This window comes from Taurulus bubalis, assembly GCF_910589615.1.
Source record: "Taurulus bubalis genome assembly, chromosome: 21".
Classification (NCBI taxonomy): domain Eukaryota; kingdom Metazoa; phylum Chordata; class Actinopteri; order Perciformes; family Cottidae; genus Taurulus; species Taurulus bubalis.
This window is the reverse complement of record NC_136609.1, coordinates 2,468,731-2,492,819: the sequence shown is the minus strand read 5'-3', so window position 1 is coordinate 2,492,819 and position 24,089 is coordinate 2,468,731. Positions and strand designations below refer to the sequence as shown.

General features: G+C 46.3%; 1 protein-coding gene across 2 annotated transcripts; it reads left to right on the top strand.

Moving 5' to 3' along the window:
• Positions 1–2,197: 2,197 nt before the first annotated feature.
• LOC306753047 (uncharacterized protein) lies at positions 2,198–24,072 on the top strand. 2 transcript variants are annotated; one of them, XM_079236878.1, is made up of 41 exons: positions 2,198–2,769; positions 9,585–10,126; positions 11,038–11,118; positions 11,203–11,253; positions 11,809–11,884; positions 13,228–13,388; positions 13,478–13,495; positions 13,627–13,815; positions 13,898–13,924; positions 14,016–14,078; positions 14,155–14,250; positions 14,344–14,394; positions 14,477–14,608; positions 14,800–14,850; positions 14,935–14,979; positions 15,102–15,164; positions 15,410–15,541; positions 16,440–16,511; positions 16,595–16,621; positions 16,726–16,824; positions 16,914–16,949; positions 17,136–17,219; positions 17,514–17,549; positions 17,639–17,698; positions 18,260–18,337; positions 18,432–18,467; positions 18,552–18,605; positions 18,694–18,765; positions 18,909–18,974; positions 19,123–19,153; positions 19,266–19,319; positions 19,405–19,439; positions 19,519–19,638; positions 19,721–19,868; positions 20,166–20,230; positions 20,366–20,494; positions 20,581–20,613; positions 20,697–21,368; positions 21,459–21,656; positions 21,978–22,087; positions 22,241–24,072. In XM_079236878.1, exons 1-41 carry the CDS (start codon positions 2,442–2,444, stop codon positions 22,452–22,454), a joined length of 4,635 nt encoding a protein of 1,544 aa, XP_079093004.1. In that variant the 5' UTR covers positions 2,198–2,441; the 3' UTR covers positions 22,455–24,072. The 2 variants fall into 2 exon arrangements, with proteins under 2 accessions (XP_079093004.1, XP_079093005.1); XM_079236879.1 differs by lacking the exon at positions 15,102–15,164.
• The last annotated feature ends 17 nt before the right edge of the window (positions 24,073–24,089 follow it).

The window sequence follows — 24,089 nt, the reverse complement described above, 5'->3', positions numbered from 1 at the left end:
TTTGCTGCTGTAACTAAAAGCAGGCTAACCTAGCTTAGCATAAAGACTGGAACCAGGGGGAAACAGCTAGCCTCGCTCTGCCTTCCAACATCTCTGTTGGGTCAAGATTCTCACCACATAATAATTGTAATACGGAGCAGAAAACATCCTTCGTATTAAAGGAACCCGCATGTTAAGATGATGCACTTTTTCTAGGGGTCGCTGAAAGGCATCCTGGGAAGTTTAAGGACAAACGGCAGAAGAGCCTTGGTGGGAAAAAGCTTTTAAAAAAGCAGTAAATCTCCCAAACTGATCCTATATAACTGTTTAAGGAGGAAGCAGGCAGAACCGTCCCACTGGGGCGGTAATGTGCAGCTGCAGCACCGGGCCGTGTTGTGTGTATAGCTGCATGCGTATGTATGCGTGAGCGTGAGTAACTCTAAACGGAAAGCGCCAGGTGCCTTCATAAACATCCACTAACTCGCTGAAGCCGCGCTGTGTTTACTCGCCCCGTGCAGGTCAGAGCAGCTGACAGCTGATGGCGATGAAACGTGTTGCAAACACACAGGGAGGGTTAACATGCATGTGGGAGAGTCTGCAGGGCATTTATGGAGATGTATTGACTCGTGTGTTGAACACGAACATATCAAGGAAAATGTGTTTTTCCTCCGTGGTGAGACGTAAAGTCCAGATATGTTCATCAAGCGACGTTTAACTTGTTCGTTCTCTCTCAGGTTGCACGAATAACGCTTTTTCACGTCAGAAACATCCATTTTTATAGGTAATTTAATGCATCATGCTTCTCTTTCTTCTGCGATGGCGGGTGAAATGAATACATCTCATGGCACAATCACAAAGCAGACAGGAAGTCTAGTTTCTCCCCAAACACACACTCTGTAATTGCTTTTGGTAATTACTGCGAGACTGAGACATATGAGCTTTTCTGTTATTTGTTTTCTGTCCTTGCTGGTGCACAGTTTTCGTTTTCAAGGCTCATTGTCTTCAGATGTTGCCCCTTTTTTACTTAATAATGTCCACATTATAGTTTCTAACTGTATGTTGTGTGGTTTTGTCCCCTTGCATGCAAACAATACTTTTCATTCACTTCTCCAGTGCCGATCTGACCCAGATAATAATAAGATAATCGACTTAACTCTGCATTAAGACACACAGAGTGTGAAGTATCCTTCTTAAAGGTTTAGGGAGTCAAGATTCACCTAATCAACCGGTTAATCCCCCTGAGTAGCTTTATTTTGCCTTTTTAGACGTCAGTGACAGCTGGCTTTCACACACTCCCCAAAGCATCCGATCTGAACACTTCGCCCTTCTTTTCCTGCTCGCTGTCCAGAATCAGCTCATGCGCTGACAGCGGTAGCCGCGATGTATGAACGACACAAACTATCAAGATGCAGATTCCAAAAGATCCAAATGTCATGCAGCGTGGGCGTGGGAGGTCTGAGGGCTGGAATGTGTAACAGCTGGATGTCCTAGCTTGGCAGATGAGGCGGGTATCTGGAGGATGGGGGCACACAGGGCTGTGTGGAGGAAGAGGAGGAGGCCTGGGAGAAGAAGGGTGCGTGGGTGGGGGCATCCCTCCATCTGTGAGAACCTGGAAGTGCTGCGTTTTCCCGAGGATTTTCTCCGATGAGGCAATGGAGCCGGTTCCCCCGGGAGAGCAGCTTAAGACATCGATCCAATCGGATACGCCCTCGCTTCCTCAGCTGCCGTCCTTCATTCACGCTGCTCTCTTTCCACCACGACATATCAAAATATACTGTTACACACAAGAACTCAAGCCAATGAATCAGACAGACATGCCAGTTACTGAACACCTCGTTATCTTAACCTGTCGGCGGCAGTGTCCATTATTCAAGTCCAGATAATCCTCATATATCCTTGTATTTCCCACCCTGGTGACCCCTTTACTACTTGCTTCTGAACTTGATGCCCGTTATGCTTCGATACGCTCGGCACAACGTGAACTCAACCTGTCCATTATGGCTCACGTATATATTTAAAAACTCCTTATTTCCCTGAGGTTATTCCCGCGCAGGAACGGGTGTGCCGTTGTGGTAACACGAACTCTCGCATGCTTTTTCTCCGGGCTGCAGAGGAGGTCTTAGGGGACCCACTCATCAACTCACAGAGGAGGAGTTTTAGTGCGTTGGGGCAACTTTGAGGAACCAATGACTCGGTGGAGCGAGCCTGCCTCCACACTTTGGGTCTCCCCCTGCCCATGTAAGTGCTTTCTCCTGAGTTTGCATTCAGTGGGAGGGTCTCTGACAGTGAGCAGAGTTTGTATGTCTTGGTTTCCATTCAGTGGATGCTAAGTGGCCCTTGAACCGCTTTGGATTTAACTGTTGACCGGCTGGCTAGCAGGTGGCGCTTTGGGAAACAGTGAGAGGACTGTGTGGACTGGAGTGCTGCTGCTGCACGCTCAGACACTTGGAGGACCGCTGAGGATGTCGAGGACGCCGTTGCTTCTCCTGGTTCTCTGTGCCGGGAGCTTGGATGCCTGGCTGTGGTTCCCGGCTCTGAAGGACACCACCCAGACTCCAGCGCTGACGACGCCAGCGGGAACGACGACAGGTGCCGCCGCCACCACATCCAGCGGCACGCTGGCCAACGAAGAAGAGGAGGATGACAATTTATCCGGGGTTGGGGAAGAACTTGTCAACGTGACGACCGGAACCCGTAAGTTTGTGGAGGCGTGGGACGTGACCCCGATCGCCTGGACTACTAACGGAGGCCCGGCCAAGACGGTGGAGACCGGTAGCCCTAACACCACGGGTAATGCAAACCGCTTCAGAGAGGAGAGGGTGGGGAAGGGGTCTGGGTTCGGGGTAAAGGACGGGTCCGGAACCGATCTTAGGTCAGATGTAGAAGGTGATATAACCACGATTATAGCTGACCTCTCTGATAGTCGCATCAATGGTTCTGACCAATCTTGTCTCCCGGTGCCGTCCGATTGGCCCGTTTGCTCCGGCAAAAGCCCCAAATTGTTCGCGCTGCCCAACTTTTTCAACCACACGTCTGTGGAGGAGGTGGGGGCGGTCCTACAGGAGTGGGCGTGGCTCGCCAGGGCGAGGTGCCACCACAGCGCAGAGTGGTTCCTCTGCCTCCTGCTGGCGCCCAGGTGCCCGCCGCCCGCCGCGCCCCGGCACCTGCCCTGCCGCAGCTTCTGCCAGGTGCTGCAGGACAGCTGCTGGGCGTCCCTGGACAACGGGCGCCTCCCGGTGGAGTGCCACCTGCTGCCCGAGAGGGCGTGCGCGTCAGTTAGTAACCGGAAAGGTAACCCCCGCGGGTTAGAATGTATCCTGTCTCGTGATACATTTTGAATCCGATGTCACGTCACTTTTTGTCGAGCGTTTCAGTCTCTGTGTGTGTGTGTGTGTGTGTTTTGGCACATTTTGGCTCTCGCGAGTCACCTTAAACATGATTTTGCATGTTTTAATTCAATCACAAATACTTTACAATACTTCAAACCACATTTAGTGTTAACATTTTCAGAATTGCACATTTTTAAGCAACACATGTCTTTTCAACCTGCAGGGACAAACTATATAATCTCTATTTCACACATTGTTCCTACTGCTCGTAGCAGCTAATGTAGCCTGAAGCCTTTTGCAGAGATGAGCAGCAGGCTGCAGAGATCTGATTGGCTCACATCTTTTTAATGCCACACCCCAAGATATATTTATTTTTGTATTCTTTGTCTTGACCGACTCTGTCTGGTTGAGTTCCCCTTTCAAGCCATCCATCACAGTAAACACCATGTCTGCTTTCATTGTTGTCAAATTTTTGTGGCATTTGTAGGCGCGGATTGATTTGACATGTTTACGGTGATGAATGCTCCGACTCAAGTCTCTGCACGTTGACTCTCCGAGACGTGCTTTACAACTAAATGATGCCTAAAAGGTGGAAAATGGTTGCCGATAATGTAAAGTATAATTAAGCTGCAATCAGTGCGTTAAAACATGCAAAATCAGCGGTCGTTGTTGCTACTGTTTGTTTCTGTTCAGCACAAACAGAAACAAACTGAGTTCACGTCACCGTCGCCGGCCGCATGCCTCCTTCATGTCTTAGCACCGTTTCTTTGTGTCAGCAGCGTTACATGTTCTTTGTAGCCTTTTATTTACGTTGTATTGAAAAATGAAACTTTATTATATGATTACGTCCATCCAAGTTTATTCTGGCTGCATAAACCCACTTAAAATAACTTTCTGCATCGAGTTAAAGGTTTCCAGTTTCATTTTGGAAAAGCCAAGAAGCCTTTTCCTGAGTGTAAACCCTTAAGACAGGAAATGCTCCGGAGGCCCCTGTCCGGTCTTTCACTGGCGTCATAAATCGTGCTGCATAGACGGCATGAACTTCACGACATGAAACCATCTTTATCACGTGTTTTCCCACAGGAACATTTCATGTAAATGTTCTGGGTTGAAGTGGCAGATAGTTTAGTATTTTTCTTGTTTGGATAACCTTTGAACTCAGACATAAACCACACTGTTAAACACAGATACGTGTGTTGAATGTTTTACTCCGACGTCTATGGTCCTTTGTGTGGTGCAGAATTTAGTTCTTCTCTGAGTTATAATCACAAAATGTAGTGAACGTTAATGTTCTCTTCATTGTTTTTATTGGGTGGGAAATTCCAAACACCTGCTTTACTTCATGCATGCCAAACGAGACATGGACTACAACTTGGTTTTAAGGACATTATGTTTGATAAGGCCATACAAGATGCATTAGTTCTGCATATAATTGTCTTTTACGCTTGGTGTCCTCCATGCAGCGTAAGTCTGGTGGAAGAATAATCATCCCACGGCTCATGTCACGTCCTACTCACTCCTTTCTGTCCCGGGTTATCTACTCCATCACATTTCTGATCAGCTGGACGAGGAATTCTGTGTGGACTTAGGGGACGAATGCCGCCGAGGCTTCGAGAGTCGCAGAGCGGGGAAACAATTGGGCCATCTGTGGTGCGGAGGATGGCATTTATAATGGCGGCTGTGGGTGGGAAGTCGGTCTGCCCCAGGAGAAAGAGCGTGACGGTTGTGTGCTCGGTTTGGGAGAAAGGGCAGCGGTGTCGCGGAAAGTAACAAGAGAGCCTTGTGACTGGGATGAGACCGGGCGGCTCGAAGTCTCCGCCAGATGTCAGAGGTCGCCCACCCACTCAAACCAGTAACACTTGATGGGTGGTAATTAAGTGCTTTGCCCACCACTAGAAGATGAGCAGAGACAGAGTGGGACAAAGTGGAACAGACACTTTTATGTGAGCGGGAATTACCCGCTCTTTAAAAAGAGTGGTTCACAGTTCTTTAAAAACTCTTGAATCGTTTTACGCTGCATAATTATCCAGCATTGATCCGAGTTCTTCCTGTTGGCCTGAAAGATGTTTTCCAGTTAGTGGTGAGCTGGTTGTGGCTCCTGCAGCAATAGGAGCTCATTGGTCATCAGGAGTCGGCTTGTAAAATCCATTTACTGCGGCTTGAGCCTCAGATAACGCCGGGCTAGCTGTTTCCCTTAGATTTCATTCTTTATGCTAAGCTAAGCTAACTAGCTTCTGCATAACGGTGGTATAAGTTTTCGCAAAAGAACGACTAAATGTATTTTGCAAAATATCTTGATTGCGGAGACACTATGGAGTTATGGCTGCCTCTGCTGCAAGCATTTTCAGGGCATGGTCCCATGTTTGGACAAACTAAATGCGTTATTAAAAAGGAAATGAAGGTAAAATATGCACATATTCTTCCACTACATTGTGCACTACATTTCTCCCCACTTGCACAAATAATATTGAAATTGGACCGCAGCCAAGAAACCAGACTATTTCAAATCTTAAGGAAAGCTGGATGGGAATAAAAAGTCAAATCCATCTGAACTCCTCACTGATCCCCATCAGCCGGCTTTAATTTGCTCTCAGCTCCGTGTATCCAAACATGGATTACGGAGTCTCTGGGGAGCAGAGGGGCGCGGTGGATGGCACAGCTGCGCCGCCTCCGATTGAAGTGTTAGCTGATGCCACTCTGCTGTTCACACGTGGGAAGTCCAGTCGGTCCGGTCCCACGAGGGTAGACCTGCAGCTGGGGCGGTCACTGGTTGAACCCACTGGTTTAACTGGCATGTTCGGCGTCTGAAAGAGACACCCAGGACTTGAAGGCTAAACATTAGGTAGTTATAACATTACCTAGCTATAACATTAGCTAGCTATAAACATGTGTGCTCCCTGACGTGTTTTAAGATGGAGAAACAGACTGAACTGAATACATGTGTGTCATTAGACAATTAAATGATCTTTTTAGTGCACTGCAGCTTTCTGCATGCAACGTTTGCTCACACGGAATAGAAAGAAATGTTTTAATTATAGGCGCGGAATGAGAAGGTTTTCATTTTGTGCACTCGGACATTTTATGTCGCAACGGGCCTTGACGTCCTCCTCCAAAAATACCAATACTGCAGTACTGTTATCAAGCAAGTTATCTGCCACCTGCATTGCATTGTGGGATGCACAGAAATCTTTTCTCTCTCAGGTTTGATTCTCACACAGCACACATCATATCACAGCAGTAAAAGTATTCTTGCTTGTGCAGATGTGGAACTGCTAAATTTGAGATTTGGCAGTCCAGTCTGCAGGGAACTTGAGCTGCTCATGCTTTGCATCCAGAACCAGACATTCCATCAGTATTCACGTGCAAACCGTGTCAGAGAAATTACTTTTTACATGCAACGAATTTGCAACCTGAACCTCGGGATGGCCGATGTGTTTTTTGGTAGATCAAGACACGAATAGTCTCTATGAATGAAATAACCACATGGCATAAAGCCTATTGTGAATTAAAGACGTGCACAAATAGTTCAATCAAACTAATCTGATCAGATTTTTTCTCGAAGTCTAAGTCAGTATCAATTTAGACGACATAATTGTATATCAGGGTATAACCTAATCATGATTATCATATTAAAATATGGCTCCGCTCTACCTGAACTGACCCACATGGACAGGACTCTGGATTCAAACTCAGTCGACCCCCGATGAACAGCTTTTTGGGGCCAATTAAAAGAGACGCAAAGTCCGGTCTGCTGCAGATTTTAAAAGCATTATTTGAATCTTAATGATTCTCGGCCTCCGGGGAAGCCGTTCCTCTTCCCCCGAGGAGGCACTTTACATTCCTAAACTTCTGGAGGAGTCCATCAGTGCCGCGATGACATTTCAGTTCTTAACTGACATGTTGTGTCCGAGCAGGCTTTTGGGATTCGGCCTGTGTGCTTCATGCTGGAGTCCCTCATGCTCCTCTTTCCCATGGACATCTGACACGCATTTCCTCTCCATCTGTCTGTTGGAGCCGCTCTCCGCTGGCAGCATCTTTTCTTTACTTCACACGGTGGAACAGGCATTGATTTCTTTTGGGGTTAAATGTTGTAACGTACAGACATGTCGCATTACACTCAGCCTCTGTAACAGAATACATGAGGTCATGTCTTAATTGGCCGTGCACATCGCTGCATGTTGGCGTGAAGAAGGGAGCGGACAGAAGCTCACAGTGTGGCTGTCATGCCAGCTTCCATCTGGGCTCTTTTAAGAATGTACAGATTAAGAAACACTAGAAATGTAATGCTATTTAACACACGCATCACTCTAATATACAATATATGCTATAGCATTACCAGCTGAGCTAATGATAATGTGTATTTAAGGTATAAATGGTTGAAATAACCAGAAAAATGGGCTCATGTTAATCATCTGGCATTTTGGTTCACATGAAAAACATAATTAAATTCAGAGGCTGAGACTGAGATTGCAACTCTGATAAAGAAGTTAGGAAAGAGCGGAATAGTTTGCAGACGTTCTTGTTCATGGGAGCCTTAACGGGCCTGTTTAGTGGGAGCTGTGGTTGGACTGGAGAGCTTCCAGATGTGAATGTGTACGTATGAAGGCTGCTGCAGAAGAGGCAGTTTCCTTATTGAGATTTTTATTTTTTAAAGCTTGAATTCTACATCATTTGAGCAGTTTATTTCATGCAACAGCTGCAGCAACTGTGTCACTGGGAGATGAGCCAATAGCAGGTGTCCTCAGTGGGAAGTTGACCACCCGACGTGTCGTCCAATTGGATGAAATCCCACAGAATCCATGGCTTAGCTGGAGCTGCTGTAGCGGGACGACTCCACATAACGCCGCCATTCATGCAAAGTGTTTGTGAGAACAAGTGTGGAGGATTCAAGTGGGCGAGTGCAGATGTGCAGTCGGGTCTGAGGAGATGAGTGTTGGTCAGAATAATGTGGAAAGTTGTGCAAAAAAACAGAAACCGCCTGTCGACACCAATAAAGTCTTTTTAAAGCAAATGTAAGGGTGAAAAGTCCTGAAATTAAAATCAATGAAATGCTTAAATCTGCACAAAAAAAAGTGTATTTCCTGTTTAACTTAGTCTCATGTAATCATACATTTTATATATTTGGGTTTTTACTATTCAGACAAAACCTGGGAATTAGTTACGGGCATTTTTCTGGCATTTTAAAGACCAGTTACGCGTCCAATTCTCCTTTTTATGCAGAGTTTAGCAGCAAAATGGTCTTTTTTTCTGTTTGCATGACTGAAAGTGTGCCCCGACATGATTATTTATTTATTTTGCAGGCAGCTGGTCTTTGTCAGTTACAGCTTCCTTTACATTCTCTGACTGAACACTACACATAGCTGCATGTAATACTTTCACATCATTAATAAACCTTGGGAAACCCCCATGACCTCTGACCCCCGCGACCGTTTAATGCACACGTTGTACTTTCTGGTCGCCTCCTCTCATGAATCTGCGGTGACGGGCCCGTCCTCGGAGGACGAGCGTCCGCCGCACAAACCGCTTTCTCCCCTGTGATGCTGATTTATGAGAATATAATCTGTTGGTCTCTCGGGCTGTTTGAATCTATGGGAACTGAAACATCAGCAGTTTTTCCATTTAATTCTCACTGTAGTAAAAGGATTTGTTGTTTAGGTTATTAACTGGATCCCCGTTAGCTGATGCCTTAGCGGCCGCTAATCTTCTTGGGGTCCACAGAAAGGACACAATGTAATGCATACAAAAACGTGCAAAACATAACGTGAAACAGTCAAATACAATAAAAATAGTACAATCAGATACCTAGTGCAGTCGAGGACTAGCATGTATATTGTGTAGTGCATCCATAATTTAACAAGGAAAAATCAGATGACTACAAAAGCAATGGAAAACTTCAAGTGGTTAATGTCCTGAGGTTGTTTTTTATACCTAAATGAGTTATATGAGGAGGTAGAAAATTCCAAGCAGTAATTGCACGAGCAATAACTGTATGTTTGTTCAAAGGTTTGTTTTTCCATTAATTCTCACTGTTGCATCAAAGTAGAAAAAGGATTTCTTGTGAGTATGTTTTTCTCTGAACCACTAGAAAAACTTCCCGAGCTTTTTGGAGACACATTTTTGCATTTCTTTTTACAAGGGGTCCTATATTGAAAGTATTTTTTTGTTGTCGGTGGATTTTGTTCAGGAATCTCTAGAATTTCCTCCATGCAGTTCTTGTCTAACTTTAAAAACAATCCGTCTCTTGACTTTCTGTTTCCTGTCCTCCGTTTCCTGCAGAGGAGAGCGGCGTCTCTTTGCTGCAGCTCATCGGAGACCCTCCTCCAGATGCGATCACCCGGTCCTACGGGCCGCGGGGCGGGACCGCCTACGTCTTCACCTCATTGGCGGCGTCGGGCCAGCCGGCTCGGGCCCACTTGCCCAACCCCTTCCACCGCCACTTCTCCCTCCTCTTCCACGTCAAGCCCTCCACCCCCGCCGCCTCCGTGCTCTTCTCCATCACCGACGGGTCCCAGAGGATCATGTACATCGGCGTCAAGCTCAGCGCGGTGCGGTCCGGCCGCCAGAAGGTGCAGTTCTTCTACACCGAGCCCGGCTCCGAGGCCTCGTACGAGGCCGCCAGCTTCGACGTGCCGAGCCTGGTGGGCACCTGGAGCCGCTTCTCGCTGGCGGTCTACGAGGAGCAGGTGACCTTCTACCAGGGATGCGACTCCGAGCCGCAGGTGGTGAAGTTTGAGCGTTCGCCGGATCCCATGGAGCTCGACGCCGGGGCGGGGATCTTCGTGGGGCAGGCGGGCGGAGCTGACGCCGACAAGTTCCAGGTAACCTTTTTAATGCCAGATGAAGGTACGAACGAGAGGGTTTTTATTGCATGAGCTGATGAGGTTACACCCATTGACAGCTGCACAATCATCTAGCTTTACACACAGAATAGGAACATATTCAACTATGAAAACAAGGAAAAATAACCTACTTTTACTGTGGACACCTCTTTTACACTTTAGCATTTGGAGGAGAAGTCTATCTCCTGACCGTAAACTCCAGGGTACCGGCAGAGGAAATGCTCAAGCGCTGAAGAGATGTTTGCTCGTCACATTTGTGACAGAAGTGAATGAAAAACAGCCACGAATCTCCTCCAAATGTCGCCCACGGGAGCCGGAGGAGTCAGTAATTCACTGTGTGCTAAAAGAGCAGGTGTGAGGGTGTTTGAGTGACCTCTCCGTCGGGTCAGACCCCTCCTTTAGGGTCTCTCTGTGGCTCCTCACAGCAGGTCCGGGGCACGCTAGGCAACAGGAAGGGCAGACTTAACCCTTCTCGTTGTTGTAAATCTATTACTTGACCCCGCTCAACTTTTGACCTCTGACTTCTCAGCTTGCACCCGGTCAGTGACCCAGGTGAAGGTCACATGGCCTTTTGAAGTGGAGAGGAAATGGAGTCGTGATAAAAGTTGACATTTTCTCCTCACGCTTGTATTCTGAGCTGCAAAAAATGCAAAAAACTACTTTTTAAGGACACGACCTGGTCTCTAAGGCAGTGTCATGGAGTCCACCTTGGCTCCAAAAGTCTGCATGTTGTTAGAGAGACAGAATCAGATCTTCCAAAGACAGCTGATGCATTATTCTGCCCTGAGTCATCTCTCATGTTTTCCATCTCTTTGGAGATTCCAGAGGAAGCTAATCTCCTGAAACGATGAGTCACGAAGAAATGAAATGCCTTCCCTGTGTGTTTTCAGGGTGAGATTGCAGATCTGAAAGTGGTGGGAAACAATCGGGCGGCTGAGCGTTTGTGTGACGACGAGGACGACTCTGACGCTGTGAGTATTTAGTTTATTAAAAGTATTTAATTCAAAATGTATGAATGATTTGTGTGTGACATCTTTTCTCTGTCTGTCTTTCAGGCTTCTGGAGACTTCGGCAGCGGTGATGGAGAGAGGAGACACACAGTGAAGGTGTGTCTTTTCCTTTCTTGCGTTTATTTAAAATGAAAGTGCATGAATGAGTATAGAAGTTAGCATGTTGCGGTGTTACAGCAGCAACACATCCACATCGTCTTCCTGTTGACGTCTAATAAACTGGTTGCTGTGCTGCAAATGTTTGCAGCCTTTGTCACAGATTAAAAACACCATAAACTATATTTTCTTGACAGCAATCATTCCAAATCATGCATGTACTCATATACCATGAGAAGTATTGCCTCGGTGCATGCTGGGAGGATTTTCATTTGTTTCAAAATAAGAGCACAAGATAACCAGCATCAACAAATCAATCATCAAACTGACAATTAACAAGATTATTACTGTTTTTAAATACTCTTTCAGAGTCTCAAGAATAAAGCTGATGATATAAAGCTATTTGTAGCTTTTGTGCGAATACAAATTAAAGACTTTAAGTTGCAGTTTGAGTTCAAATGTAGAAATAATCTGTGTAAACATCTGATAATGAGGCATTAAAGTTCAGGGGTTTCTGCTGCTCAGCCATTTTAAACTACCGCGTCGTGTTTCCAGACCACACCTCCTTCCTTGCGGCCGGTTCCTGAACCCCCTCTGATCTCCTCAGGTGGAACCAGAACCAAAGAATCAGGTAAAAGCTCTTCGTCGCCATCAGCGAAGTCGCTTACGACTGCACGTCTTCAGTGTGCGGCGGTCAAGTCGACCATCACACTGCGGGAAAAGGTGTAATGGAAGTTTTTAATCACACAGCAGCCGCTGCCAACAAAACGCCTTGCAGACTCTGTGTGCTTTTATCCTTAAATATGTGCATCAGGCTGCTTGTCTGGACCTGAGAGTGAGGGGAGTTTTGCTGCAGGGTTTCAATATGCCATGTGAAACTCTTCAGCTCCCCCTAGTGGAGAGTTAAAGAAGCTTCACATAAGTAGTGAAGAAGTGGCTCATAAGAAGAAAAGGAAAATTCCCTTTTGGCTCTAAAATCTGCTTTAGAGACTTTAGAGACAGATTAACACTTTCTGTCTTTTGGACATCCACGGACATTATTGAGGTCATAATCTACGTTATTTCAGATGACATGTTGCATATTAATAATTATCACAGCGAACATGCCGCTGCTTCCAAAGCGTCGGATATGGCATCCAACAATATGCAATCAAGCATAACCATATATGTAGAGGAAATATTACAGATTAACACTAGCTTTTAAAGAATAGAATAAATCATCATTATTCTTTATCAGTTTATGCACCCACAACCTTTGCATTAAGTTATCTTTCCCATGCATTGAAATCTACAAGAATCTATACTAAATATTTACCAAATTAAATGAAATGTAGTTTTAACTCACAAGTGTGTTTCTTTGTTCGGTTCTCAGTGATGATGTGGATGAAAACTGACAATACAAATAGTAAATATACATGTGCAAAAGACAGAGATGACCAACCGAAAGTAAGAATCACGTTTATTTAAAGGAGAAATGTCTGAACAAGACATCAAATGTATTTCATCATTATTTATTTTCTAAATATGTTGCAGTTCTTGGTATTAATAGAAAAGTCAAAAGGCAGAATGATGCGTCTGCTTCACTGCTTCCACCGTCCAAATGTGTCCACCAGGTGGCGCCAGACAACTGAGAGAAAACCCTTAAATTGTCTCAAACTGATGCAAACACATCTTTTCATTCATTTGAACAATTTCTTTAATTCAATTTTTTTTTTTTTTGCAATTTCTAATTGTAATAATTGTTAGTTTGATAGTTCTTCTCTTTATTTTTTCTCATGAATATGCACTTTTGCATCTTGGATGACGTTCACAGTTTGACTTAATGCACATTTCCTGTGACATCCCATAATGTGTAATGCTTTCCGTGCAGAGTGTGTCATCAGAATGTGTGTTTGCGTTTGTTTGGAGCATCATCCTCTCTGCACGATGTCTTGAATCAAGGTGTTCCTGACTCTTCTCATGTGACTCCTCCAGGTCCCGGCGGAGCGAGAGGTGAGAAAGGTGAGAAAGGTGACCGGGGCGACCGAGGAGAGAGAGGCTCCACGGGGGACGTGGGCCCCGCGGGGCCGAAGGGAGAGTCCGGTTCCTCCGGTTCCTCCGGTTCCTCCTCTCAGGGTGGATCAGGTGGAGAGAAGGTAGAAGCGTCACCCTGTGTGCAGGAAATGTGAAATCAGCTGCCAATCACACACACATCTTTATATGTAACTGTTTTTCTTCATTGCAGGGAGAAAAAGGTGCAAAGGTGAGTTCACCTTGTTCACACTGAGGAGTTTCTGCTTCTCTCCTGAAAACAGTAGTTTGATAAAGATAAAGAAACCAACTGGAGATGCACGTACCGACATTTTAAAATCCTTCTTTCCTTCACCTCACCAGGGTAGCACTGGCTTCGGATATTCCGGCAATAAAGGAGACCGCGGGGCTCAGGGGCCTCCGGGGCCCGCTGGTCCCGCCGGGCCCCGAGCGGAGACGCTTACACTTCCGGACGGCTCCGTCGTGAAGCAGGTCTCTGGGACACCCGGACCCGCAGGACCCGCAGGACCCGCAGGAGAAGATGGAGAACCTGTGAGTACAGAAAGTCTTTTTTTTCCTCCACAAATGTTCTGTTTTTGTAAATAAAAGTCACTGATTCTTGGTTGTCTTTCAGGGCGATCCGGGAGAGGATGGGAAAGCTGTAAGCGTCTTTGTTCCTACTGCACAGACCCAGATGTTCCTATTAAACTGAATTAGTTCTGGATTAATGTTGTTGGTGCTCCTGTCCCCAGGGACCCGCCGGGCCACAAGGTGTACCAGGAAGTCCAGGAGCACCTGGGGCTCAAGGCCAGAAGGTTGGAGTGGAAAGAGAGGGATGTAATATTATAAGTTAAGGTTTATTCAGTGTAATAATGATAATGATATTTCCAGGGTGAGCTTGGAGACGGGCAACCAGGACCCAGAGGCCCCCCGGGTCTGCCAGGACCGCCTGGACCCGGTACCGGCACCGGCACCGGTGACCGCCCAGTACGTCCACACCCTTAAACACCTTAACACCTTTTATTCTCTCAGGATTCATTGATTCAAGACTTTTCTCTGCTTTTTAATTTGCCTCCACAGACGTTCTTCGACATGGAAAGCTCTGGATTCTCAGACTTGGACAGAATCCGGGTTCGTTGACGATCCTTCAAACTAAACCAGGATTTAGAGTTGTTTTTTGTTGCACAGCCTAATGACTGTGATTGGTCATCAGGGGGCCCCCGGTCCTGCAGGCCAGCCGGGGCCTCCGGGCCCTCCCGGGGTTTCAGTGGCACTGGGGCCCAACGGTCCGGTCGCCTTCGGACCTCCTGGACCACCTGGACTGGATGGACTCCCCGGTCTACCCGTGAGTTCTTTTTACACAACCTTTGATTGGTTCAAGTCTTTTTTTTCAATAAAAAATGCTCAAAAAATGGATGATTCCAGCTTCTCAATGTGAAGATTTGCAGATTTTTCGTCTTTGGGTTGTGGGAGCTTGTGATAATAATAAATAATAACATTACCGGGCTATTAAACACTGATTGTGTGGCGTTGCAGGGTCCTCCTGGTCCTCCTGGTAGAATAGGTCAACCCGGATCCGGAGAGAAGGTGCGAAAGTACAGATTGATTTCAAACGGCTGAACATTTCTCACAGATTTCCCAATAAAACATTTCATTGTAAATCCCCTCCAGGGTGACAGCGGTGATCTTGGTCTTCCAGGAGCATCTGGAGAAAAGGTGCTTATTATACTTAACAGTTACATCTTAATGTTTGTTCTCCAACTTGGAATTAAAATGCTAAATGTGTGGTGGGTGCATCCAGATAGACTCTGTCCTCAGTGTTTGTTACCTTCCTCCAGCAAACCGCGCAAGACTCCAACTTTTTCACCGGCCTGTTGTCTTACTTTGCTCCATCCTCTACGGTGTGTAACGGGTACTCTGTGGTTTCCTCCTAAACCTTTTATCGGCCTCCGTTTCACCACTTAGTGAGTCCACTTTCCCTCTGAAACTTCCTCAGCCTCGCTACAGGCGCTTACCTCCACTCCTCTTCTGTGATATCTTTCTGTTTCTTTGCACACGTCTCTTGCATGTCCTCTTCTTCCTCACTTTCTTTAAACGTCTCCTTACCGGCTGATAACGGGAGTCAAGCTGTCCTTCCTCGCCTCAGGGTGCTCAAGGTGACCTCGGGCTGCCGGGCGCCTCGGGGCAGAGCGGGCTGGCGGGGCTTCCAGGTCCCATGGGACCGGTTGGACCCCCGGGACCCCCTGGCCCACCAGGACCACCGACCCGCTTTGGATATGTGAGTAAACGCATAAAGGTGCATCACAAATGTTCTGGTGAGAGAAATGATATTTGATGCATCGTCTTCTCTGAATTAAGATTACTTTTAGGTTGTTTATTTCTGCAGACGACAAAGCATCAAAGGAGCTTTTATAAACTTAACTTTAATGTTCTGTGAGCGCTGAATTTCATCATTCTTTTTATTTAAATTCAAGCTTATTAATGTAATGTTATTCTGAAGTGTAAAGTCTTGTTTCTACATGAATGAATGAATGAATCATTGATCATCTGACGTTTAATAATAATATTTATCTGTCATAATTAATCCACATAAACATGCAGAAAGTAAGCCCGTAAGAAGAAAGGACGTGACGTGTTCTAATATATAAGAACACAGGGTTCATACGGACATACGGTTTTAAAATGGTTATTTCCAGGCCTGGAAAAGTCCTTTAAAAAAATAAAATCCTCAAAGTTTAGTAAGTCATGTAAATGTGTTATATTCATGTGTTCATGTCGTTCATTTACGCTGAGATTGAAATCATGAATATGCTTTTAAAAGAAAGACTCAAAATATAAGCAGGCATACATACAGGCATCTATATAAATGTTTATTCTTTTAATCAAACTATTGTCTCATTCATTTGTGTCATTTAAGGTTTACTGTATGCTTTGTATTCTCATTGTTAGTTTAAATACTACATTTACTCACTTTTTACTGTTTACACCCAGACTTCACTAAATGTTTGGTCAAGGAAATTTGGTTTAAAGTCATGGAAAAGTCATGAAACCCATTGGTCAGAATGTGAATGAACCCTGAGAACAGATCATCAGCATTAGTTATGGACAGAAAACTCTCCTCCTCTTCCTCCTCTTCCTCCTCCTCCTCCTCCTCCTCCTCCTCCTCCTCCTTGCAGCACCCGGATGGATACGAGACCAACAACGGCGTACCTGGACTCAGCGGCCCCCCTGGCCCCCCTGGCCCTCAGGTACCCGTCACCCTCCCCCCTCACGTTGACCCTCCTCTCTGCAGAACTCTGTGCCTCATGTCTCTGTGTGCTCTGTCTTCCAGGGTCCGCCCGGCATCGCAGGTCTACCTGTGAGTACTGCTCACCTATAGCTGGTGTCGTCGTTATTAACGGAGGGATATTACTGATATTACTGATATTACTGCCGTTATAAATGTTTCATCGTGGTTTTCAGGGTCGGCCCGGTTTGCCAGGGAACCACGGAGACAAAGGATCAGAGGGACCCAGCGGATCTCCCGGGATTCCAGGTCTCGACGGGTTCACCGGACAGCCGGTATGAGGCCAGATGCATTCTGGGACTTGTTGTTTTTGCAGACCATATTACAGACAATAAAATGGCACTAATAAAGTTCATATTTTCAGGGTGAAAAGGGAGCCGGAGGGCAGAGAGGAGAGCCGGTGAGTCATGCGCAGAATATTTACAAAAACATTAAACGATTAATATGTATGTATTAATACTGATGATTAGCAGGTAGAATCTTCATATTTGCCTTCTTAATATAGTCTATAAGTGCTTCTTTTTTTATCAATATATCTCAACTCTTCTTATGAATGATTTTTTTAATTAACTTGTTTTTGTGGCAGGGTCTGCCAGGGCGAGACGGAGTGCTACCTGGACCTCCAGGGCCTCCCGGGCCCCCAGGACAAGTCACCTACCAGCCCAGCGATGTGAGTGGGAGGTCCATAACATGTGAAGAATGACTTTAACCCCATTGAAGCCCCCCCTTAACGTCTGATTACTCATATTCACTAACGGTCACTGCCTGCATCGCTGTGTGTCCACCGCCTCACTAACGGACCTAACTTTGTCTTGCTGTAGTATAATGACCTGTATTGGAACGAAGAGGACCAGGTGAGTTGTGACCTCTGACCTCAGCAGATGGAAACACTAAACCCAAGTTGTTTTCACACGTTATTATCATCATGTTCTCTCCCTTCATGCCGTCTCTCTCTCTTCTCCAGGGAGGGAATAGTGTTCCAGGTCGAGCAGGATTCCCGGTATGCATCGTTTATCAATATCACACAGATTTTAAATTGAATTTGACAAAATGGGCGGAAGTCAGTGTATTATGTGTTTTTTTATTTAGGGGCCCTCAGGACCAAAAGGAGACCAGGGAGAACCGGGTACTCCAGGATATGCACCTAAAGTAAGATAACCCATAGTTTGAGTTCATTTCACACACAAAGATACGGAATTATTCATTTTGTTTCCCTCCTTGGTCTTCACCTGCAAAATGTCCCTCAGAGAGACCCGTAGAATCCACAAAGAAATGCAAAACGACTATAAAAAGAGATGCAAAATGAGCACAATAAGACACGCAATTAGCTCAAATGTATTTATTTAATAATTATAGTTTGTAATATTATCATCAATATCATTTTGGCTATTTTATTTACCTGCTGTGCATCCAAATTCATTACCTAACTCATCATTTTGAGATCAAGATGTGAGTATTTTGTTATATTGACATGAATATTTTCTCCCTGTGATTACAGTTTAAACTTCCTGCTCTCTCTTTATATTCATCTATCAGGCAAACATATAAATGCATTTTCTGCAACTTTATGGCACAGATTGCAATGAAAACCTTTTTATTTTATTTTGAAAAGCGGTGCCGATACCTCGCCTTACAAAGTTAAAGCAGCACACTAGCGTACTTTATTGGAGTAATAGTAGATGTGTGTTGAGTTCCTCTTGTTTCTTTCAGGGGGAGAAAGGAGAGCCCGGTCTCATCCTGGGGGCCGATGGGAGACCTCAGTACATCGGAGGTCTGGCAGGACGGCCGGTAAAAATATTCACGCAGGAATTTAAGCGTCTAACTAAGTGATTCATTCCCTAAAACGCCGTTGTTCACAGTGTGTCTGTGTGTTGATTCACAGGGCGATGTAGGACCCCCTGGCCCAGAGGGACCCACAGTGCGTACCCTTTTTTCATTTACCACTTTTTGAGTAACTCACTGCATCAAATCAGTGAAATAATTGTTTTTTCTTCTCCTCCAGGGTCCATACGGCCCTTCAGGACAGAAGGGAGAGATTGGGATCCCAGGAAGACCTGTAAGTCCACCTCACCACGAGGAGTCACATGTTTAATGTCTACACACTTTCATCATGTTCATATTGAACACAATGGCTTCACTCGCAGGGTCGACCGGGGCTGAACGGCGGCAGAGGAGAGAAGGGAGACTCGGGCTCTGGATATGGATCCGGTTACGCTGTGAGTCTCGCAGAATTGATTTTAAAAGTCCACTGAGGTTGAATTTCAGTCCCATTTACTTTGGAATCGATACCAAATTTCCCCTTGGGGATTAATAAAGTATATATTCATTATTCATTCATTCATGTTTTGTCGTGTCTCAGGGAGCTCCAGGTCCACCGGGCCCTCCTGGACCTCCAGGTCCTTCTTTCCCCGCAGATGGAAGCAGAGTGAGGATTTTGTATTTTATTTATTGGTTTATTCTATATTTCTATCCAGGAAATAAACTAAATGTTCATTTATTAAAAGTAGTCAGATATGAGATACTTAAATGTCGCTGCTTATGATTGTGAACGATCCTCTTTGTTTTTATTTCAGGGCTATGAGGACAACTCCAGGCATTACCCAGGTAACCTCACCTCATGAAGGAATAGTTAGACGCTTGTGGATGCCTCTCTCTCTCCGTCTGTTCCATGTGAAGCTGCAGCGGTTAATAAGCTGCCGTTTCTCTTGTTTTGTAGCCGTTAAAGGAGAGAAAGGAGACAGAGGACCAGCAGGGACGCTTGAGATTACAGGTAGCGCCTTTTCGTCTGTGCAGAAAAAGCCGAAAAAGTTAATGTTTTAAAAAGACAAATTCAAAGCTTTTTGTTTGTGATCCAGGTGGCGGATCAACCGTGGACCTTTACACCTTGAGGGTAAGCGTCCGCTCTGAAGTCCAACTATTAGCGCCAGTAGGATTTTTATTTACACGTCTTTGGATGTTTATGTGTGCAGAATGAGTTGAAAGGTGAAACGGGCAGCCCGGGCTTCAAAGGAGAGAAAGGAGAGCCGAGTGGAGGATACTACGACCCCCGCTACGGCGGCCCAGGAGGCTCAGGGCAACCCGGACCTCCCGTAAGACCACAACGTCAAAACCATAAGGCTTTCTGCTCAGAAGTCCAAATATGAACACTTATTTCTGTCCTTGTTCCGTCAGGGCCCGAGAGGAGACTCCATTGTTGGCCCACCAGGCCCTCAGGGGCCACAGGGTCAACCAGGAAGAGGCTACGATGGGCAACCTGGAGCCCCGGGGCCGCCCGGACCCCCAGGAGGATCCTTACCTGGGGCTCACAGGGGCACGCAGAGTGAGTCATAGTCAGGTTTATGCAACGGGGGCGTTTGTTTCGTCATAAACTTATCAACCAGTCCTGGAACGGACATATTCATATTCATGGCGGCTCCAAAAGACAAACTTCTGTGCTTACCTTTCAAAATAAAAGCCCTGGACATTTAAATTACCAGATGAGACTCAAATTCAGGATCCTGGCTGGTCCTCGGCCTGCACAAATCTATTCAAACCTTTTATTTAAAAGGTGTCACAGCTGTTGCAAATGCATTAAAGCCTTAAGTCTGATTACTGTCCTCCTCTTTTTGATTGACAGCTATCAATATTCCTGGACCACCGGGACCACCTGGAGTGCCCGGTCAACCTGGATACTCCTCAGGGGTAAGAAAACGTATTCACACCGTCAGATTTGTCTGATTTATTACCTTATTATCAAACAATATATCATAAAAATACAAATGCCACCGTCGTCACAGCTGGAGGAGAAGTGTTGACTTTGAGTGTTTCTGTTTGCAGGTGACGGTGCTGAGGTCTTACGACACCATGACAGCCACTGCGAGGAGACAGCCTGAGGGCTCTCTGGTCTACATCATCGAACAAACGGATCTCTACATACGGGTCCGAGATGGAATTCGTCAAGTCCAGGTAGAAAAAAATACCTTTTTTATCAGCAGGAGGAACATGAAAAGACTTCCCATGTGTATTTATGGAGTTGTCTTTTATTTTTTCAGCTCGGGAGCTACATTGCTTTGCCCAGTGAGGATGTGAGTGTCCTTCTTCCTCTTTCCTCTTCTTCAGAATATACAATGCGTGGTGTTTTATCTGATACGAGGCTCTTTGTCTTCAGGGTAACGAGGTATTGGCGGCGGAGCCCCCACCGGTCGTCCCCTATTCCCCAGACCACCACCACCACCCCAACACCGACACCGCCGCACACGACTCCCACAGGCCGCCTGAGAGCCCGGTCCACGGCGACTCTGGGCATCAGACGCACCCGGACCAGCATCGCCCAGACCAGCACCATCCGGACCAGCATCGCCCGGACCAGCATCGCCCAGACCAGCATCACCCGGACCAGCATCACCCGGACCAGCATCGCCCGGACCAGCATCACCCGGACCAGCATCGCCCAGACCAGCATCACCCGGACCAGCATCACCCGGACCCCAGACACCCGACCCACTCTGACCCCAGACACCCGACCCACTCTGACCCCAGACACCCGACCCACTCTGACCCCAGACACCCGACCCACTCTGACCCCAGACACCCGACCCACTCTGAGCCCAGACACCAACCTGACACACGATTCCAGCCGGATCCACGGTTCCCGGCTCCAACAGATCCCAGGTTCCCCAGTTACTCGGACCGGATAAATCACCCAGACGGGAGGACTTCTGTGAACACGGCCCAGGAGCGTCCTGCCTACCCGGACACTCGTTACCCGGTCACTCCCCAGAGGAGACCCCCTCCTCCTGTGCCCCAGACTCCAGTCCACCACCATACCTCAGGTCCAGGGGTGAGAAAGGCTTTTAAACCAGCACATCTTCTGCTCTAGGTTTTACTGTAAAATGGACTATTACAATGCAGCATGTTGGTGTTCCCACAGCTCCACCTCATCGCCCTGAACAGCCCTCAGACCGGCTCCATGCGGGGCATCCGCGGTGCAGACTTCCTGTGCTTCACTCAGGCTCAGGCCATCGGCATGAAGGGGACGTTCCGGGCCTTCCTGTCCGCCAGACTCCAGGATCTGCACAGCATCGTCCGCAAGGCCGACAGGGACCGCATGCCGATCCTCAACCTGAAGGTACCGTAAAAGTCGGGTCACAAGCCGCTACTACCTTTGGTTGGTGTCCCCGCTGTAGCAAGCTAGCGCTGATGCTAGCTCCCCGCTGCTGCTGCTACTGCCCGAGCCGGGGCTGCTACCTTCGGTGAGCTAGCAGCAGCACTTAGCTGGCTACAGCGGGGACACCCACCGAAGGTAGTAGTGGCTTGTAACCCGACTTTTACGGTATATGAAGCTTCAACCAGCAGCTGGTTAGCTTAGCTTAGCGCAAACACTGTAAACGGGGGGAAACGGCTAGCCTGGCACAATCTGCCTTCGTACTAATTCTCTCATCTTTGTCAGGACGAGGTTCTGTTTGACAGCTGGGACGGCGTCTTCAATGACGGCCGAGTGAAGGACAACGTGCCGATCTACTCCTTCGACGGCAAAGATGTCCTCAATGACAGCACATGGTGAGCCAGAGGACTTATGAATGTGTCACACAATCCTTTAAACTAAGTGAGAGACGCACTCGCTTAAAATGGAGGAATGAAATCACAAAAGTAGGCGTTAAAAAGCCGCCAAAATGTTGTAACTTCATGCTTCTTTTTCCCTTCAACCCCAAGGCCAGAGAAGATGCTGTGGCACGGGTCGACCGGCGCCGGCCTCGGCCACGCCGACAGCCTGTGTGAGATGTGGCGCGTGGGCAACCAGGCGGTCACCGGCATGGCGTCGTCGCTGCAGAGCGGCAGCCTGCTCAAGCAGAGCGCCAGCAGCTGCTCCAGCTCCTACGTGGTGCTGTGCATCGAGAACAGCTACGCCGGCCACGCCAAGAGATAGACGCACACACACACACACACAACGCTGGACGGAGCAGGCAGTCGTGCTTTTGTCCACACGTACTTTTCTACCTATTGTAAATAAGTATTTTTTGGTCATGAATAAATAGTTTGTGTTGGCCCCTCTTATATGGTGCTAGTCAGGATTTCCCCACTTATTGAATCTACGTTAAGCTCAGGTGACGCCCAGCGACGCTCCGGCAGCCATATTTGTTGTCTCTGAATGGTTAATTCGTTTGTTTGTGACTTTTCAGCTCACAGTCGCTATAACGTTGATATAAATGTTAGCATTAGCGTGCTTGGTGCTAGCTAGTGAGGCGTTGAGATTTAGAAACCATGTCCTGATTACTCTGGATGGTTAACAGAACACAGACGGATTTCACAGGGACTATTTTCTTCGTGGGAAGTAGTTCCAAAACGGTTTACAGTTACAAAGTAAGAGGTCACGGGTTCTGGATTCAGCCACAGAGCCAATGTGCAGGTGCTTTCCCCCCCCAAAACATCTGAAAAAATATATATAAGATGCAATGCACGATAGAAATAAGTATTGATGGAATCAAACAAAGACGGTAGCTGGAAAAGACACGTAGTCAGATGGCAAATAATAAGTTACATATTCAAGCGAAAGGGCTGGATTGAAGAAAGCCGCGAGAGCCTTTAAGGATATTTGGAAATATTCTTTCTGTGTTTGTTTTTCAAAGGTTGTTTGTCAGAAAGTGGTGCAGGAGGTACAAGCAGGGCTCATCTATCTGATATAAGACTTGTTGCTGTTATGCCATCTTTAATCCTGTGATCTCTCTTATTGTGGTGGGAGGATAAATTAATATGGAATATCTCAGCAAGCCCTCTCATGCTTGTCCCTTATGTCCTAAAGTTTATCTCAGAGAGGGATATACCACTGTGATCACAAAGAACTGAACGAAACACGGCACATTTACAACTCTAGTATTTATATCCAGTATTTGTCGGTGCTGGAGTTGAAAATGGAGTAGTTGAAATACTCCGTTGCGTGTCGGTGCAGTCATCAACACATTTCAGCGTCCAAGAGCAACATAAACACAATTATTGTCTATGAAATGTATGTTTTCTTTTCCCTTTTTAACACTATCTGTAACCTTTAGCACTTGAGTGATAGCCTTTTTTTTATTTTTTGCAACCGTCTCACTTGGGAAGATGTTTTCAAATCGTATTTTTCGGCCGTAACAAATGGATATTTATTTTTTATAAACCATGCTTCTAGTATAATGTGACGTGAACGCTTTCACAAAGAATTACATTTCCAAATGCGTCCAGCAAATGTGCAACGCCGACACACAGATGTGCAATGCTTATAGAAAATGCATTACCATGTGCACAAACTTTATATCCGACACATTCACGTGCACACATCTGCAAAGGATTCAGCCATAAATGTTCGTCTATGCACTGTTGCTTTTTATTTGTTCTGCAGCCAGCTTTCAAACGTCCGACTTCATCATCATACGTTTCAGTCTCAAGTGGAGAATAGAGATGTTTTCATGTGCCATAACCAATGCAGTAAGATTTGTATTTTTCTGTTTGTTTTTTCCTCGTGTGAGCAACATTTTGAATTCTCAATGAATAAACCTGTGTGGAAAGTGTTTATGATGTCATGGTG